General features: G+C 44.9%; 1 protein-coding gene across 1 annotated transcript in view; it reads left to right on the top strand.

Moving 5' to 3' along the window:
* herc2 (HECT and RLD domain containing E3 ubiquitin protein ligase 2) overlaps window positions 1-11,407 on the top strand; it is a 46,256-nt gene extending 34,849 nt beyond the window's left edge. Inside the window, exons 71-93 of the mRNA XM_030792050.1 lie at window positions 146-253; window positions 419-550; window positions 660-818; window positions 1,139-1,257; window positions 1,465-1,590; window positions 1,816-1,971; window positions 2,095-2,210; window positions 2,456-2,654; window positions 2,943-3,157; window positions 3,453-3,630; window positions 4,064-4,225; window positions 4,562-4,653; window positions 4,768-4,907; window positions 5,092-5,279; window positions 5,782-5,979; window positions 6,121-6,204; window positions 6,729-6,870; window positions 7,035-7,229; window positions 7,454-7,566; window positions 8,984-9,174; window positions 9,483-9,588; window positions 9,737-9,949; window positions 10,249-11,407. Of these exons, the coding sequence (XP_030647910.1) occupies window positions 146-253; window positions 419-550; window positions 660-818; window positions 1,139-1,257; window positions 1,465-1,590; window positions 1,816-1,971; window positions 2,095-2,210; window positions 2,456-2,654; window positions 2,943-3,157; window positions 3,453-3,630; window positions 4,064-4,225; window positions 4,562-4,653; window positions 4,768-4,907; window positions 5,092-5,279; window positions 5,782-5,979; window positions 6,121-6,204; window positions 6,729-6,870; window positions 7,035-7,229; window positions 7,454-7,566; window positions 8,984-9,174; window positions 9,483-9,588; window positions 9,737-9,949; window positions 10,249-10,521 (3,605 nt within the window). The 3' untranslated portion in view covers window positions 10,522-11,407. The remainder of the gene's footprint in view (window positions 1-145; window positions 254-418; window positions 551-659; window positions 819-1,138; window positions 1,258-1,464; window positions 1,591-1,815; window positions 1,972-2,094; window positions 2,211-2,455; window positions 2,655-2,942; window positions 3,158-3,452; window positions 3,631-4,063; window positions 4,226-4,561; window positions 4,654-4,767; window positions 4,908-5,091; window positions 5,280-5,781; window positions 5,980-6,120; window positions 6,205-6,728; window positions 6,871-7,034; window positions 7,230-7,453; window positions 7,567-8,983; window positions 9,175-9,482; window positions 9,589-9,736; window positions 9,950-10,248) is intronic.
* The last annotated feature ends 5,399 nt before the right edge of the window (window positions 11,408-16,806 follow it).

The following is a 16,806-nucleotide window of genomic DNA, read 5'->3' as shown; positions in this document are numbered from 1 at the left end:
CGAGGGTAATGACACAGAGGGAGGAAGATGTTTGAGTTTGTGTATCTGGTTTAGTTTTTTAACCCTCAGATATGTAGATCTGGGATGAGAGTAGAGCGTGTTGTAGTTGAAAGTGAAGACTTTACTGTGATGGACCGTGTTTTAGGGGCTGAGGGACTGCGGGTGGAGTTTGACCGCCAGTGTTCCACTGAGAGACGGCACGACCCCCTCACCATCATGGATGGGGCTAATAGGATTGTCTCTGTCCGCTCAGGTGACCTAATCTGATCCTATTTCAGACTGTTACACACTTCTCGTTCTTTCCCTCACCATACTGATTTAAATTGTTTTTTTGCTGCCTCATTAAACTCTGATTTTGCAGAAAATTCCATTGTAAAAACAGCCAAATAAAGTTTTTGCATCATTACTTCTCTCTCAGGGAGGGAGTGGTCTGATTGGTCCAGCGAGCTGCGGATTCCTGGAGATGAGCTAAAGTGGAAGTTCACCAGCGACGGTTCTGTGAATGGATGGGGCTGGCGGTTTACCGTTTATCCCATCATGCCTGCTGCTGGTATGTGATGTCACAAACACACGGACAACCACCAACTTGCTGAATTCACTCATTATGTGGTTAACTAATAATTCATTCCCCCCCCCCCCCCCCCCCCCCCCCCCCTCAGGTCCTAAAGACCTGCTGTCAGACCGCTGTATCCTCTCCTGTCCCTCTATGGATCTTGTCACCTGTCTGCTGGACTTCCGGCTGAACTTTGCCTCTAACAGGAGCATCGTCCCCAGGCTGGCTGCCTCTCTGGCTGCCTGTGCTCAGCTCAGTGCCCTGGGTAAGAATGGATTTGTTCTTATTACATGTATCCATATACAAACACCCACTTCTTATAAACCCGTTTTAACTGTTTACCACGCTACGGTTTGTATAAATGATCAGTTGGATCACTGAAGTTGATATGTTCCACAGAATATAAATTAAATGTGAAAACAGACCCAAAAGTAGGAGCTCAAACTTTCTGATCTTTTGTCAACTGCTATTGTTGTTTTGTTTTTCGTTTTTTTTTTTTTTTTCTTCTTGTGAAGAATCTCAAGTGCTGATTGGCTCATATGCCCTGACTTGTTGTCCTCTCTTGTCCTCTTGTCTGTGACGTAGCGGCTGGTCACCGCATGTGGGCCCTGCAGAGACTGCGCAAGCTGCTGACCACAGAGTATGGTCAGTCTATCAATATCAACCGCCTACTGGGAGACAGTGAAGGGGAGCCTCGCTCTGTGGTGAGTCGCGCGTGTGTGTTTTGGCTCCACCAAGAGAAAGTGGCAAATGATTGATTATTTCTTACATGAGATTGTATGTAGTTTTAGTTGTATATGTATAAATTGTAAAATGGCGAGGTATATGTCAGTAAAAGTATTTGTGTGTGTGTGTGTTTGTGTATCTTTGTGCGTGCGTGTGTCTGTGTCTGTGTACGTGTGTGTGTGTAGAGTTTTACAGGCAGTGCTCTAGCGGCCCTGGTGAAAGGTCTTCCTGAGGCCCTACAGAGACAGTATGAGTATGAGGACCCCATCGTCAGAGGAGGAAAACAGCTGCTCCACAGTCCCTTCTTTAAGGTGTGTGTTTGTGTGTGTGTGTGTGTGTGTGTGTGTGTTTGTGTGTGTGAGAGAGAGAGAGAGGGAGAAATGGTGGTTGCGATTAATTGTAATAGAGCACTGTTGAGTGCTGAAAAAGCGAGAGAAGGACAAACCTTTCCCATTCACAATGCCCTTTCACACCTGCTACCATCCGCTCAGATGGTGTTACTTAGACGAGGTGTCTGTGTACGTGTGTTTGTGTAGGTGCTGGTGGCATTGGCATGTGATTTAGAGTTGGACACACTACCCTGCTGTGCAGAAACGCACAAGTGGGCATGGTTCCGCAGGTACTGCACCGCCTCCAGGGTTGCCGTGGCATTGGAGAAGCGCACGCCTCTGCCACGCCCCTTTTTGGATGAGGTAGGCCCATTGGCCCATTTCCATCATGATTACTGTCTTATTATCATTGATTTTATACTGTTTGTTTTTATTTAAATCATGTTACATCATTACTCTGTTGTAACTTTAAACTTCGTTTCCAAGGTGGCGAAGAAGATTCGGGAGCTGATGGCGGATCACGAGAACATGAATAATCTACACGAGAGTCATGAGCTCTTCAGGAAAGAGCAGGACGAACAGCTGGTGCAGTGGATGAACAGGTGAGAGATCAGAAACCGCTCCGGTCCCGTCCTTTATGGCCTACTCATTTCTAAACAGTGGTAACTGTGTAGGGTTTCTCTAACGCTAATGGGAGCTTCAGCTTCACCACACGGGGAGTGACCGTGTTTAAGAAAATGAACATTAGTCAGTTCTGTCAATGCGAAGGTGAAACTACAGTGTTATCTCTACGTGTGACCTGTGACCTGTGACCTGTCATGCAGTGGAGTGTTTTGTTCACGCTCAGGCGTCCAGACGACTGGACTCTGTCTGCTGGCGGTAGCGGAACCATCTACGGATGGGGACATAACCACAGGGGTCAGCTGGGCGGAATCGAGGGGGCAAAGGTCAAAGTGCCCACCCCTACAGAAGCCTTGGCCACCTTACGACCGGTGCAGCTGATCGGTGGGGAACAGACACTGTTTGCCGTCACTGCAGACGGGAAAGTGAGTCAGCTTCCATATCAGTCTGTTAATCAACGGATCAAACATTTGCAGCGCTCAAAACGCAAATGAGCATTCACATTCCTCAACTTTTACTGAAAAAAAACACATTTACCAATGTCAGCTCAGCCTTGCTAACTGGATGTGCTAAGCACAGAACTGTATAAAGCTACTCTGTGAGTATGTGCCTGTAAAACACATTATATATCCACACCCAGCTGAACTACACTGAGGGTGGTTATGTGTTATACAAATGCCCCCTTTCATCCGTGCTGGCGCTCTCTGTTCTAGCTTTACGCAACGGGTTACGGGGCCGGCGGGCGGCTGGGGATCGGCGGGACGGAGTCGGTTTCCACGCCAACATTGCTGGAGTCCATCCAACACGTGTTTATCAGGAAGGTGGCGGTGAACTCTGGTGGGAAGCACTGCTTGGCGCTGTCATCAGAGGGGGAGGTGTACTCGTGGGGTGAGGCCGAAGACGGGAAACTGGGCCACGGGAACAGGAGGTACAAGCGCACACAGATCACATCACACGATGATCATATTACACCAGTCAGGCCTCACAGAAAGATGAATGAGATCCATTTACCCAGCTGCAGTACTCATAGCAACCTGCAGAGGGCACCCGTTGTCATAGTTGACGTGCAGTGAAGTCGTTATCTTTTATGTATGGTGGTATGAAAATCTAGATGGAGGTACCATCATTCATGGTTTTACCCATTTCATATTGGAAGAGAAAACTGTATAGATTTAGTTGTTTTGGCCTTTGTTTCTAACCCTTGTTGTTTTGTGTTTCTGCAGTCCGTGTGACCGCCCGCGGGTGATTGAGTCGTTGAGAGGGGTGGAGGTCGTGGACATTGCTGCAGGTGGAGCTCACAGTGCCTGTATCACAGCCAGTGGAGAACTCTACACTTGGGGCAAAGGTCGCTATGGACGTCTGGGACACGGTGACAGCGAGGACCAACTCAAACCCAAACTGGTGCGTGCAAGTGTGGCTTTAATGGCATTGATGGTGGAAACGCTGGAAACTCTCTCACTCTTGTTCCCTGTCTCTCTCTCTCTCTCTCTCACACACACACTCACACACACACACACACACACACACACACACACACAGACTCTCTCTCTCTTACAGAAATAGTAATGTGTTAAGTTTTGTGGCTGGCATTGAGTGGACTGCGTGCAGTAGTTAGCAGCCACTCACTGGACTCATACATTTCACACAGACATCCAGACCAATAATCAGGCCTTTATGCTTGTGTGTATGAGTATATGTTATAATGACGGCGTTTTATGTTTGAAGCCCAGTGTATGCTATTCTCGGAGACTGTACAGACATATATGTTACATTTAGTCTTGTGTGTGTATGTGTCTGTGTCTGTGTCTGTGTATGTGTGTGTGTGTGTGTGTAGGTGGATGCCCTGCAGGGCCACAGGGTGATTGACGTAGCGTGTGGCAGTGGTGATGCCCAGACGTTGTGTTTGACTGACGATGACATGGTGTGGTCATGGGGAGATGGTGATTATGGGAAATTAGGACGTGGGGGCAGTGATGGCTGCAAAGTGCCCATGAAGGTAAGTCTGCACTTTCTGAACATTACTCAACACTACTGAACATTGCCTCTGACAAGTATTCAACATTACTGAGGGGTTAATTTGATGAATACTGTACACTGCTGAATACTCCATCTTATCAGTATTCAGCACTGCTCTGATCAGCGCTCAACACTGAAACACTGTGAATTTGGTTTGTACACAACACCACTGAATGCTGTCTCTCAGTACTCAACACTACTGAATGCTGTATACTGAATGCTGTATGCTGTATCAAATATAATGTCCACTTTATAGTTAACATAATGCCTTCTGCTGTCTCACTGTCTGCCCGTCTCTCTGTTTGTCTGTCTGTAGATTGACTCTCTGACGGGCTTGGGTGTGGTGAAGGTGGAGTGTGGCTCTCAGTTCTCTGTGGCCCTGACTAAATCTGGAGCAGTCTACACATGGTGAGTGTCACAAACAGTACACTGACTACATCTGTCATGACAGACAGCAGTGTGCAGGATGTTGACGTGTGTGTGTGTGTGTGTGTGTGTGTGTGTGTGTGTGTCTGTTCTCAGGGGGAAAGGAGATTACCACAGGTTGGGCCATGGCTCAGACGATCATGTACGGCGACCCCGGCAGGTCCAGGGCTTACAGGGCAAAAAGGTCATTGCCATAGCAACTGGATCTCTTCACTGTGTATGCTGCACTGAGGATGGTGAGACATGAGTGATTTTTAGTGTTCAGAATACAGAAATAACATTTTGTATGGATTTTTGTGGATAACATAATAAATAATGTCTATAATGATTAGGTAACTCAAATATCTGGTTGTCTTTTTGATGTTTTGATTGGCTGTTAAGAGTACAGCTGGCCTGTAACCTGTGTTTTGATTGGCTCAGGAGAAGTCTACACATGGGGTGACAATGATGAAGGCCAGTTGGGAGACGGAACCACTAACGCCATCCAGAGGCCACGACAGGTTGCTGCACTCCAAGGCAAAAAGATCAACAGGGTGGCCTGCGGCTCCGCACACACACTCGCGTGGTCCACCAGCAAACCCACCAACGCCGGAAAACTACCTGCTCAGGTGACGCACCAGAAAACCAATGCTACCCGTCACCAGCCCTCAGTTAGTTCAGTTCAGTTCAGTTCAGTCAGAACAGTCCAGTTCAGCCTTCAGTCCCTGAGGAGGCAAAGCTGTAAAGGTCATGCTGTCTACACAGATAAAACTATAATTATGAAACTAATGCTGTCTTCACAGTCAGAGTTATGTCCTGAAGCTAGAGGTAAAGCTATGCCATGACACTGATGGCATCTACACAGGTAAAGCTGTGTTGAACAGGTTGAGCTTAAGAGAACACACAAAGCTAATGTTACCTGCTCAGGTACAGTTCTGTCAAAGCTAATGCTACATGCACATGTAAACCTATGGCGTTAAGCTAATGCTATCTCCATAGGTAAGGGTATTCCATAAAGCTAATGCTACTTGAACAATAAAGCTATGCTACGAAGCTGTTCTTACCTGCACAGGTTATTTAACAAAACTCTGTGTGTGTGTGTGTGTGTGTGTGTGTGTGTGCGTGTTGCAGGTTCCTATGGAGTATAACCACCTGCAGGAGATCCCCATCATTTCTCTGAGGAACAGACTGCTGCTGCTCCATCACATCTCGGAGCTCTTCTGCCCCTGTATTCCCATGTTCCATCTGGAGGGACGACTGGGACAGAACACACACGGCCCCGCTGTCGGCTTTGACACCCTCAGAGGCATCCTTATATCGCAGGGCAAGGTATATTCACACAGTCACACTCTCTCTCTCCCTCTCTCTCTCTCTCACACACACACACACACTCTCACTCAGTCTCGTTCTCTCACCTGTTTGTACATCGGTGTATATATTCTGAGATGTGTTGCCTTTATCACTCTGTAGGAGGCAGCGTTCCGTAAGGTGGTGCAAGCTACGATGGTGCGTGACAGGCAGCATGGACCGGTGGTGGAGCTTAACAGAATACAGGTACATACACACATACACACATACACATAAACACCCAAAGAGGCACACACACACACACACACATAGGGAAACCTGCCCAACAGACACATCCTGAAAATCATTCTCTTTCTCTCCCTCTCTCTGTTACACCATCACTCAGTATCTTTACTTACTGCTGTGTGACTCGGGTGCACTCTGGTATCGTCCACAGAAATATCACAGTGTGATATTTCTCATTAGACAATGTGGTGTCCGTGGGTGCGAAATGATTCATGTCCCAGTCAGTGGGGTGCCAGAGTTTCCTGTAGACATCCTCCCCCACCACCCCACCCCAGACAGCAGTGCGTCACAGTCTGCCGCTCTCATGTAGCGCTCCATGCTACGTCTGCAGCTCCGACTCCGCGCGGTCAACCGTCACGTCGAAGAGTTCACACTCATCACACCGCACCACTTTATTACTCACACAACATTAGGACTGGTGGAAATGAAACCGTTCTCTCTCTCTGTCTCACTCTCCCTCTCTCTCTCTCTCTGTCTCACTGCAGGTGAAGCGCTCTCGCAGTAAAGGAGGGCTGGCAGGTCCAGACGGCACTAAGTCAGTGTTTGGTCAGATGTGTGCAAAGATGAGTTCATTCAGCCCAGACAGTCTGCTGCTCCCGCACCGCGTGTGGAAGGTCAAATTCGTGGGTGAGTCTGTGCTCTGAGCTGTGACTGAAACGCTGTTTAGGAATACGAACTTCCGTTCTGCTTTATTAATGAGACGAGACCTACGGCTGCGGTTTTATCTTTGCGTGTGTCTGTGCGTGTGCATCCGCTCATATGTTTTGCGTGGGGATTTTCCGCGAGCGTAGGTGAGTCAGTGGACGACTGTGGAGGAGGTTACAGTGAATCCATCGCGGAGATGTGTGAGGAGCTCCAGAACGGTCTGACTCCTCTTCTCATCGTTACTCCGAACGGCAGAGACGAGTCTGGTGCTAACAGAGACTGCTTTCTCCTCAACCCTGCTGCCAAATCCCCACTGCACATCAACATGTTCCGCTTCTTAGGTACAGAACACACACGTACACACACACACACACACACACAGTGTTGCAAAGGTAGCTCCTCCTATTCTGTGTTTCTTTTTACTGTAGTGTTAATTTTAATAAAGTGAATTACCATCAGTAATTAATTCAGCAGTGGGTGAAACTGTACAGTAAATAAAATAAGTAAATTAGCACACGAGTGGATAGAACGTTTGTGTCTGATCTGATTTTGTTTGTGCGTGTAGGAGTTCTGCTGGGTATTGCTATCAGGACAGGAAGTCCACTCAGTCTGTATCTGGCTGAGCCTGTGTGGAAACAGCTGGCTGGCATGAACCTGACCATCGCTGACCTCAGTGAGGTACGACCTGTGTGTGTGTGTGTGTGTGTGTGTGTATGTGTTTTCTCTTGTATTTTGTATATATGCATTTTTTAGAGGCCCATGACATATTTGTAAATATGAGAGTATTTTTAATATTCTTGCATAAACACTCATATGGTGGTGCTGTTTTGACATACATGTGAAGGACCTTTACCATTCCAGCCTTACAGAATGCCCAGAGGCGGGAGTCAGGTTCTCCTTAAACTCCTTTCTGTTAAAGAGTACAGAGGGATTTAGTATCTTTGTAGTCTGAGATTACATAAGAGTCTGGAAAGTTGCTTAAAACTTTTATATAAGTCTAAAGAGTGTGGACACTGAAAACGGCATTCTTTACATTGTCCTGTGGCAGAGTGGACACACAAGGCTCTCTGCCACACACACACACACACACACACACACACACACACACACTGGAACATGGCTCCCGAAACCACAGAGTGCTCGTGTTAGTCAGAGAAGTCAGGGTTGTGTGTTAGTCAGAGAACTCAGGGTTGTGTGTTAGTGTGTGTGGTTGTGTGTTAGTGAGAGAGACACAGGGTTGTGTGTTAGTGTGTGTGTGGTTGTGTGTTAGTGAGAGAGACACAGGGTTGTGTGTTAGTGTGTGTGGTTGTGTGTTAGTGAGAGAGACACAGGGTTGTGTGTTAGTGTGTGTGTGTGGTTGTGTGTTAGTGAGAGAGACACAGGGACAGTGTGTTAGTGTGTGTGGTTGTGTGTTAGTGAGAGAGACACAGGGACAGTGTAGAACATTGTAGTTCATCAACGTTCTGGCCCGGCTGTACAGTTATGTAGGTCTGTAGAGTTGACGGAAACACATTTTTTCATTACACAAGCACTTATGAAATCTGTGGTTGTGGAGGAATAGGGAAAGGTGTGTGTGTGTGTGTGTATTGTTTGTTTAGGAATGAGAGTGTGGGTCTGTGTGATGCTTGACCGCGTTCACGCAGTAATCATGAGTTTGTGGAGTGTGTGCAGTGATGCAGTTTGTTAAGGGAGAACGGCTTTTTCTCACAGAGCCGCTCTTGTTCTTAGCCTTTAGCCTTAAGACATCACAAAGGGCAGAGAGGAAGTGTGCTCAGCACAAGACTGCCTCTCTCTCCTTTACACTCTCTCTCTCTCACACACACACACACACACACACACACACACACACAATCACACAAACCTTGCCTTTACTCTCTCTTTCTCTTTCTCTCTCTTACTTACACAAACCTGCATGTCTGAGAATAAGAGGCCAACACACTCCTCATTCTGCTGCTCCTTGTGCCCAGTTATGGTCAAAAATGACCTTAATATAGTGTGTGTGTGTGTATGTGTGTTTGCATGTCTATATGTAATTCTTTGTGTGTTATTATTTTGGTGGGTCATTGTGTGTGTGTATGTGTGTGTGTGTGTTCAGGTTGATAAGGACTTTATCCCAGGGCTGATGTATATCAGAGATAATGAGGCGTCTGCTGAGGAGTTTGAAGCCATGCCTCTGCCCTTCACTGTGCCCAACGCCTGTGGACAGGAAGTCCAGCTCAGCTCCAAACACTCCCACATCAGCCTGGACAACCGCGCCGAGTACGTCCGCCTTGCCATCAACTACAGGTACGTCTCTTACACTCTGTGTCTGTGTGTGTGTGTGTGTGTATCTGCCGGGGCCTTCAAAAGGGCTCCTAAATGACATTCAGATTTTTCCTTCAGGACACATGAAAATATATTCAATATATTTTTCAGTTTTCAGAGAGAAAGACATAAATCTCTTAATTAGAGAGAGTAAAGTGATTTTTCGTTACAGTAGCCTGGATATGAGACTTTGATGTGGGCTCTCATGTGTATTTGCGACTGGGCCTGTGTTAAATTCAGAGTATGTGTGTGTGTGTGCGCTTTAATGATACGCTGCTAATCCCACACAGGCTGCATGAGTTTGATGAGCAGGTGGCTGCCGTGAGAGAGGGAATGGCCCGCGTGGTACCGGTACCACTGCTCTCTCTCTTCACCGGATATGAGCTGGAGACCATGGTAAGAAAACCCACGGCGTGGGATTCACCCCAGCTACTGCACACTTCTCTGCTCTCCTCTCTGCTTACGTTTTCCTCACCTGTCTGTTTTCTCTCTCTCTCTCTCTCTCTCTCTCTGCTCACCCTCTGCTCCCCTGTTCATTTTTCAGGTATGTGGCAGTCCAGACATCCCTCTGCATTTGCTGAAGTCAGTGGCCACTTACAAAGGAGTGGAACCCACTGCTCCTCTCATTCAGTGGTTCTGGGAGGTCATGGAGTCCTTCTCCAACACCGAGCGTTCGCTCTTCCTCCGCTTCGTCTGGGGGAGGACACGACTGCCCCGCACCATCGCTGACTTCCGTGGACGAGACTTCGTAGTGCAGGTGAGTGAGTCCAGGCCAACACAAAGCAAAAACCTCACAATGTTGCACCACAGTCATATAACGTATAACTGTAATAATAACACAATCATTAAGATGATGAACAGCATAATTCATTATAATTAGCATATCACGGAGGAGACTGTGAAGTTTGTTCATTATAATACAGTTTTGTTTTCACAACACACAATTTCTCAGCTTATCTTTTTTTTTTTTTCCTACATTTTTTTTTTTTTTTTTTTTAAATGGTCTTTTTGCTCAAAATGTTGCCTCGTCTCTTTCTCTCTTCCCTTTGTCTTCAGGTGTTGGATAAATACAACCCACCCGATCACTTTCTGCCGGAGTCGTACACGTGTTTCTTCCTGCTGAAGCTGCCTAGATACTCCTGCAAACAGGTCCTGGAAGAGAAGCTGAAATATGCAATCCACTTCTGCAAATCCATAGACACGGACGACTACGCCCGCATCGCGCTGACCGGGGAGCCCGCCGCGGATGACAGCACCGAAGACTCGGACAACGAAGACGCCGAATCCTTCGCCTCAGATTCCACACAAGATTATCTCACAGGCCACTGAACTCTGACCTTTTGCCCTCTTTTATGGACCCCACCTGGCTGAGGAGGCCTGTCTAGCAAATGAGCTGCCATGAAAAAAAAAACAAAAAAACAACAAAAAACGAAACTGAAGGAAAAAAAAATGAAAAGAAGAAAGTGACTCATGTGTTAGTTTTAATCTCCTGTATTAACTCACACACACATGCGTGTATACATACTACTATGACTAAAACAAACAAAAAAAAAAAAGTATGTCATTATGTGCAATTAGCTTTGAGAGCACTGTAAGCTAAAGAAGAGATATACAGGTCTGTTTTTTTTCCATTTAGTATCTTTTAAAAAGAACCACAGAGAGAAGGAGAGAGCAAGAAAGAGAGAGAGAGAGCGCGAGCGAGAGAGAGAGTTAGTGGAAAAACTGCACATGTGAATGTTTGTGATGAAAATTGTGTCCATATTGTGTCAGTCGACAGACAATAGGCGGTTAAGCCTTACACTGTGGTAAACTACTCCTTCTGGAGCTTTCTCAAGTTCCAGACACTTTTGTTGTATATTGAACACACACACACACACACACCCCCTTACACATACACGTAATGTATGACAAATGCCTAGTATTACAATTCTCATTACTCTATCTATTCTTGGAAATAGCGGCGTTTCTTTATAAGAACATTTTTAACTTTGAAAGCGTCAGTGTTTCACAGTAGCGACGGCGACGCAGGAGTTGTCGTTTTTAGGTCGTCGCTCAACACCCCACCCCCACCCCCACCCCCGCCTCACTCCCAGGCTCCCACAGTTTGCTCTTTCTCTGCCGTGTGTGCGTGTGTGTCTGCCCTGTCCTCTCTTTGGAATGTATATAATATGATTGTGCCATGTGTTCATGAGATCTTCTCATTTCCATGTAATAATGTTCAGACGTTTCTGTTAATAAATTTAAACCAAAAATTGAACCAGTGGTCATATTGTCAAAATGTATTCGTGTGTATGTGTGTGTGTGTATGTATGTATGTATGTATATACACACACACACACACACACACACACGTGTATATATATATGTATTTGTGTGTGTGTATATATATATGTATGTGTATATATATGTGTGTGTGTGTGTATATATATATATATATGTGTGTTTGTGTGTATATATATATATATGTGTGTGTGTGTGTCTGTGTAAATATATATATGTGTGTGTGTGTGTATATATATATATATGTATGTGTGTGTGTGTGTTTGTGTATATATATGTTTATATGTTTATATATATAAATGAAACATGCCTCGCAGCCTCGTACTATCAAAGCTTCAGGTTCATTAGCTCTGTTTCTTGTTGCTTATGGGAGTTCCAGCCCTGCACTCTTTCACTAGGTCCCTCATTCCTCTGTGTTTATAGTGATGTGGGATTAAGAAAATCCCTGTAATGCTCATTCAGGCTGCTTTTACACTCTAGTCTTTTTCCACTTGGGTTTTACGTAGGACAGTGTTAGCATGTTCTCTCACGTGCTGGTGACTAACAGATGGATGTTTGGATGGTTTTTTTCTCTAAGTCTTTCACTCAAGTCCCTCCCGATCGCTGGCTGTCTTTTACATTCATCCCAGGTTACGCAGGTGAACCCTAGAATAAAAGGTCATTAGCCCCCCCCCCCCCACCCCCCCACCCCCCACCCCCAGCCTCATGTCAGTCTCAAAAAACGGACTGTGTTTGCACATGACTGTGATTCAAAGGATTACAGTGGAAGGAAAAAAGAGAGAGAGAGAGGAGGTAGTAAAACTCACGTGTTTTATGATGGCTTAATTTGGCTTAGAAATCATGAGCATTCCTTAGCGTCTTATCATTTTTTTCCCCTCTTGTCTCGACCCCCCCCCCCCCCCCTCTTTTCTTTGCTCTGTGAAGAACGGGAGGGGAGAATACAGTGTACACTATACTGAGCCCTGGTCAGGTGCTCTGGTCATGCAGCGCCTGCCTCCAACCAGGAGAAAAACCAGGGGCTAAATCGATGTGTGTGTGTGTGTGTGTGTGTGTGTGAGAGAGAGAGAGAGAGAGAGAGCCCTTTGATGAAACAAGTAGAGATGAGATATCGGCAATTTGACTAAGTCGTTCAGTAGTTGACTGCGTCATGCGCAAGAGGTTGGAATGTCAAACCCCGGAGGCCAACAGTATGGACGAAGCTACAGAAAGGACCAGGTCCTAAGTACTATTACAGCCCATGTGTGTGGTTATTTCGATAATATGTAATCAAATTTTCATCATATTTGCAATCCTTTAGGGAACACATTGTGTGTTACCCTGATAGAAAATATATTCTGGGTAATGGTAACATAGGTCACATTGGTTTTCAAGAGTTTGATATTTAAGGTTGACAAGCACCTCTGGGACATGAAATGCTACAACTGTAAAGTGAACTGAACAGTGAAACCTCTGCAGTGAAGTCTCTCTATAATGTCTTTCTGTAATGTTTTCATGTAGTCATTGTGTATTGCAATAGATTCAAGGTTATCTTATAGGAAAGAAACCTATAGTGGGTAATTGAGTTTATGTGGTTGCTTTTGTGTGGTATGTAATCCTGTACTGTATGTCATAGGCTGAGAAAATGAAGGCACTTTGGCAGTAGGGCAGATTGGTATGGGTACTGGTATGTGTGAGCTTGCATAAGCAGAAGGAGAGAGCTGTCCAGAAAAAGGGATATTGTGGAAACTTTCATAACTGTGTGAGAGGAACCCATAGTGTTGGGTAGTGGAGCTGTCGACTCTTTCTCTCCAATGGATGGCTTGGCCCTTTTTCGATCCTTGTGGCATTCCGACGGTCATGTGCTGTGGTAGAGTACAACTCTACTCAATCCTTCTTGTTAATGTACAACTCAGGACCCCACCTCTCTCTCTCTCTCTCTCTCTCTCTCCCTCTCTCTCTCTCTCTCTCTCTCACTCTGTCAAGAATGTTTGTAAAGTTCACTGGGCAATGCTCCCCCCCTTCAACAGATCTTTGTTTCCAGGTAACATATACCATATTTCGGCTTTAGGAGTAATGTAATCTCACCAGCCTGTACAGTTTTTTTTCCAGTAACAAAAGATCATTAACATTACCACTGCCTGTTTTTAGTTGTCAATTACAATGTCATGAAGCATAGATCAGGCTGAAAGTGTATTTTACAAGTTACCTGTACAGCAGACCAGAGGCACTTAACGAGAAGGATCGACAGAGAACTTGATATGGAAATGGTTCTCTGTGATCATATTATTCCAGTTTGTTCCATTAACTCTCCTTTCGAATGCCTTCATTTTACGATTTTCAACTTTCATTGGCGCTAGCAAAAAGCAGGACATTAATCAAATATACTTTAATAAAGTCAACCAGGATGCTGAGAGTTTAGCCATTTGCTCTGTGAGACCATCCTGGAGATAAAGGTTATTAAGGTGGATGGCATAGTCCTATATCACACACATCATGAAGAACCAGACAAACTTCTCTCCCTCTCTCTCTCCCTCCATCCCTCCCCTCCATTCTCTCTGTGTGATCCACCACCCCTTCCCCCAAATCATGATATTTTCTCTGAGGGCTTTTTCTTCTATTGTTCTGTGTTTCCATGTGCTATGAGCTTGTTGTGTGAACTATTTTTTTTTTTTTTTTACCCCAAGTGGAAAGGAAGCAGTTGGTTTTGTGAATGTACAAAGATCTCCACCTTCACCTGTTCTCCCTCGTAGCATCGACACTCATCAGATGAAAAACTGTGAGGAAGACGGCAGTAACTAAAAACATGGTTCTCCTAGACCGGTGTTTCAATTTCAGCCCTGAGGACCCACTGGACTACACATTTCAGCCAATGCCAAACACCAACAGACCTTGTTCTCAAGGCCAAAGGCTAAGTAATCAGGACATGAATTAACAGGTGTCATAGCAATTGGCTACAGCAAAAATGTGGCCTTTTGTGGGTCCGCATGACTGTGGTTAGGAGCCAATGTCCCAAACTATGCTGTGTTGAGGGTTAGGGTGGGAATGACAGTACTGGAGGAATTACAGTTCCTAGAGACACATCACCTCTTAATGGAATCTCGTGGAGAACAGCTTGCAGCCGAGACAGTTTTGTTTAGAAGCTGTGCATGTGATGTAGTCAGCACAGAAAGCGTTCATTTCTCCCTCTTCCCATACACGCACACGCACATGGTTTCTTCTCTCTAACGTCAGAGGCGTGCTGCTCACACTCAGACTGTGGCAGGTGACTTGAAGTCAATGGCTTCTTTGTGTTTAGATATTAGTCACTGATGGGAATGATCGTCCCGGCTCTAGAAGCTACAGTGGTATCAGGCAAACTGACAGGAAGTTTTCTGTCTTTTTTTTTTTTTTTTAAATGAGTCTGAAAGTGAGCAGATCAGGTGGGATCAAACTGAAATGGGACTGGACGATGGGGAAGACAAAGTGTTAACCATGATAATGCTCTAATAAGGATGCAGAAAGACCAAAAGCCTAATCGTGGTGATAGACAGGTCAAAGGATAGCTCAAGGCAGTAGGTGATTTGCTATTTTTAATGGGGGGATAGCCCAATGGTCGCTGACACTACTCTATAGAGTATATAGGGAGATGGCAGGTTAGCAAGGGGGAAGGCATCCCCCCCACTCCCCCTACAAATTGCCTACTGGCTCTGGGCCATAGGACTTTGCCTTACACCAACCAAATTCCTCACAGAACTGAAAAACATTGCTTTTTGAAGTTTTTGAAGTTTATTTAGAGCCCAACATCACTATTTATAGTCTCAAAGGGCTTTACATGTCTATAACAAAGTCAAATCAAAATTATATTATCCATAAGTTTGAGAAAATGGATAAGTCTTTCGTTTGGTTTTAAAGGTGTGGAGAGATTTTGCCCCCCTAACTTCTGTAGGTAAACCATTCCGATACAGTAGAAATAAATCAGAACCTAACCGATGAGAAGCTGAAATGTTTGTAACTGTGATCTAGCTAAAATAACAAATAAATGTTGAACAAACAAAATATTAAAAAAATTTATAGGTAGTTTATAGATTATGTCTTTATGATTTGAAAATATTACTTAAATGGATTCTTATCTAAAGTCCTTCAATCACATATTCTAAGTCAAAACTTGAAGAGCACTTCACTGTTCAAATGTAAATGTAATAATATCAGTGTATAGCACATCTACAGAGGAGAGTTTTTTTACACAACCAAAGCACCCAGAGAGGGGCTACCAGAAGAACTGACTCTCTCATGTCATGGATCGTACAGACAAACTGCTCGAGAAGAGCTGATCTCTAAAAACATAAAGTGGAGGCATTTTTCTTTTCTCACAATTTAGTCATGGCCAATTCCATAGTGTTTCTGTTTCCTGTCGCTTGCGCGAAACTCCCACAGCTCCAGGAGAGGGTGAAGACTGCTCCGTAACACTTAGAGTCATCGGCTGTTCCGTCTCACCAGACACTGCCAGCTGTGCCCATGTGGGTACCCAGCCAGGCCAGAAACACTGCTACCAAGATACAAACCCAGGTCTCTGTGGTTGTGAGCTCACATCTTTTCTGTTGTGTGAACAGAAAAGTGCCCAAAGACATATTTTAATGAAAATTACACCCTTACCTTTAATTCAGTCAGTACTTGCATTTAGACAATTTCCTGCAAATATTAGTACATCTAGTCAAAGAACAAATCTGTTAATTCTGCCTGCCAGCACTGTGTACCCTCTTTATCTCTCCCAGAAGAGGAAAGCTGTAAGATACAGCAGAAATACATCAGAACATAATCATTGAGAAGCTGAAATGTTTGTAACTGTGTCCTAGCAAACATAACAAATAAATGTTGAACTAACAAATGATAAAAAGATCATTCATGTCTTTCATCCGGCTTTTAGCGTTTAGTCTTGTCTGTTTGCGTCATTCACATTTTTTTCACATTTTCTTAAGGTATTGGAATGCCAAATTCTAATCAGCTTGTACCTCTAAGGTTCACACTTCACAAACTTTGCGGACAAGGTCAGGGTTCAGAATGTCAGAACGGGGCAAAGGTTAGCACCCTTCTGTGATACCTTTAAAGCTGGGATAATGCCTGGCATTAGGGTTCTAATTATTCGACCTTGGCGTAAAAAATCAGTAAGAGAGTGACACTGGTCTCATCAATTCCAGAGTCACTGTATTATTGTTGCACCCAGGATATGTGCAGAACCTGAAAATGGGAGAAAAGATGGGAGTCTATAGTCTGTGTGTGTATGTATATATGTGTCTGTATATATATGTATGTGTATGTACAGGGAGAGGGTGGGTGTATATAAGAAGATATATAGAGAGAGATATAGATAGAGGATAT

The sequence above is a fragment of the Chanos chanos genome, chromosome 14 (genome assembly GCF_902362185.1).
Source record: "Chanos chanos chromosome 14, fChaCha1.1, whole genome shotgun sequence".
Lineage (NCBI taxonomy): Eukaryota > Metazoa > Chordata > Actinopteri > Gonorynchiformes > Chanidae > Chanos > Chanos chanos.
The sequence above is the reverse complement of the archived record's forward strand: the minus strand, read 5'-3'. Positions and strand labels throughout refer to the sequence as shown.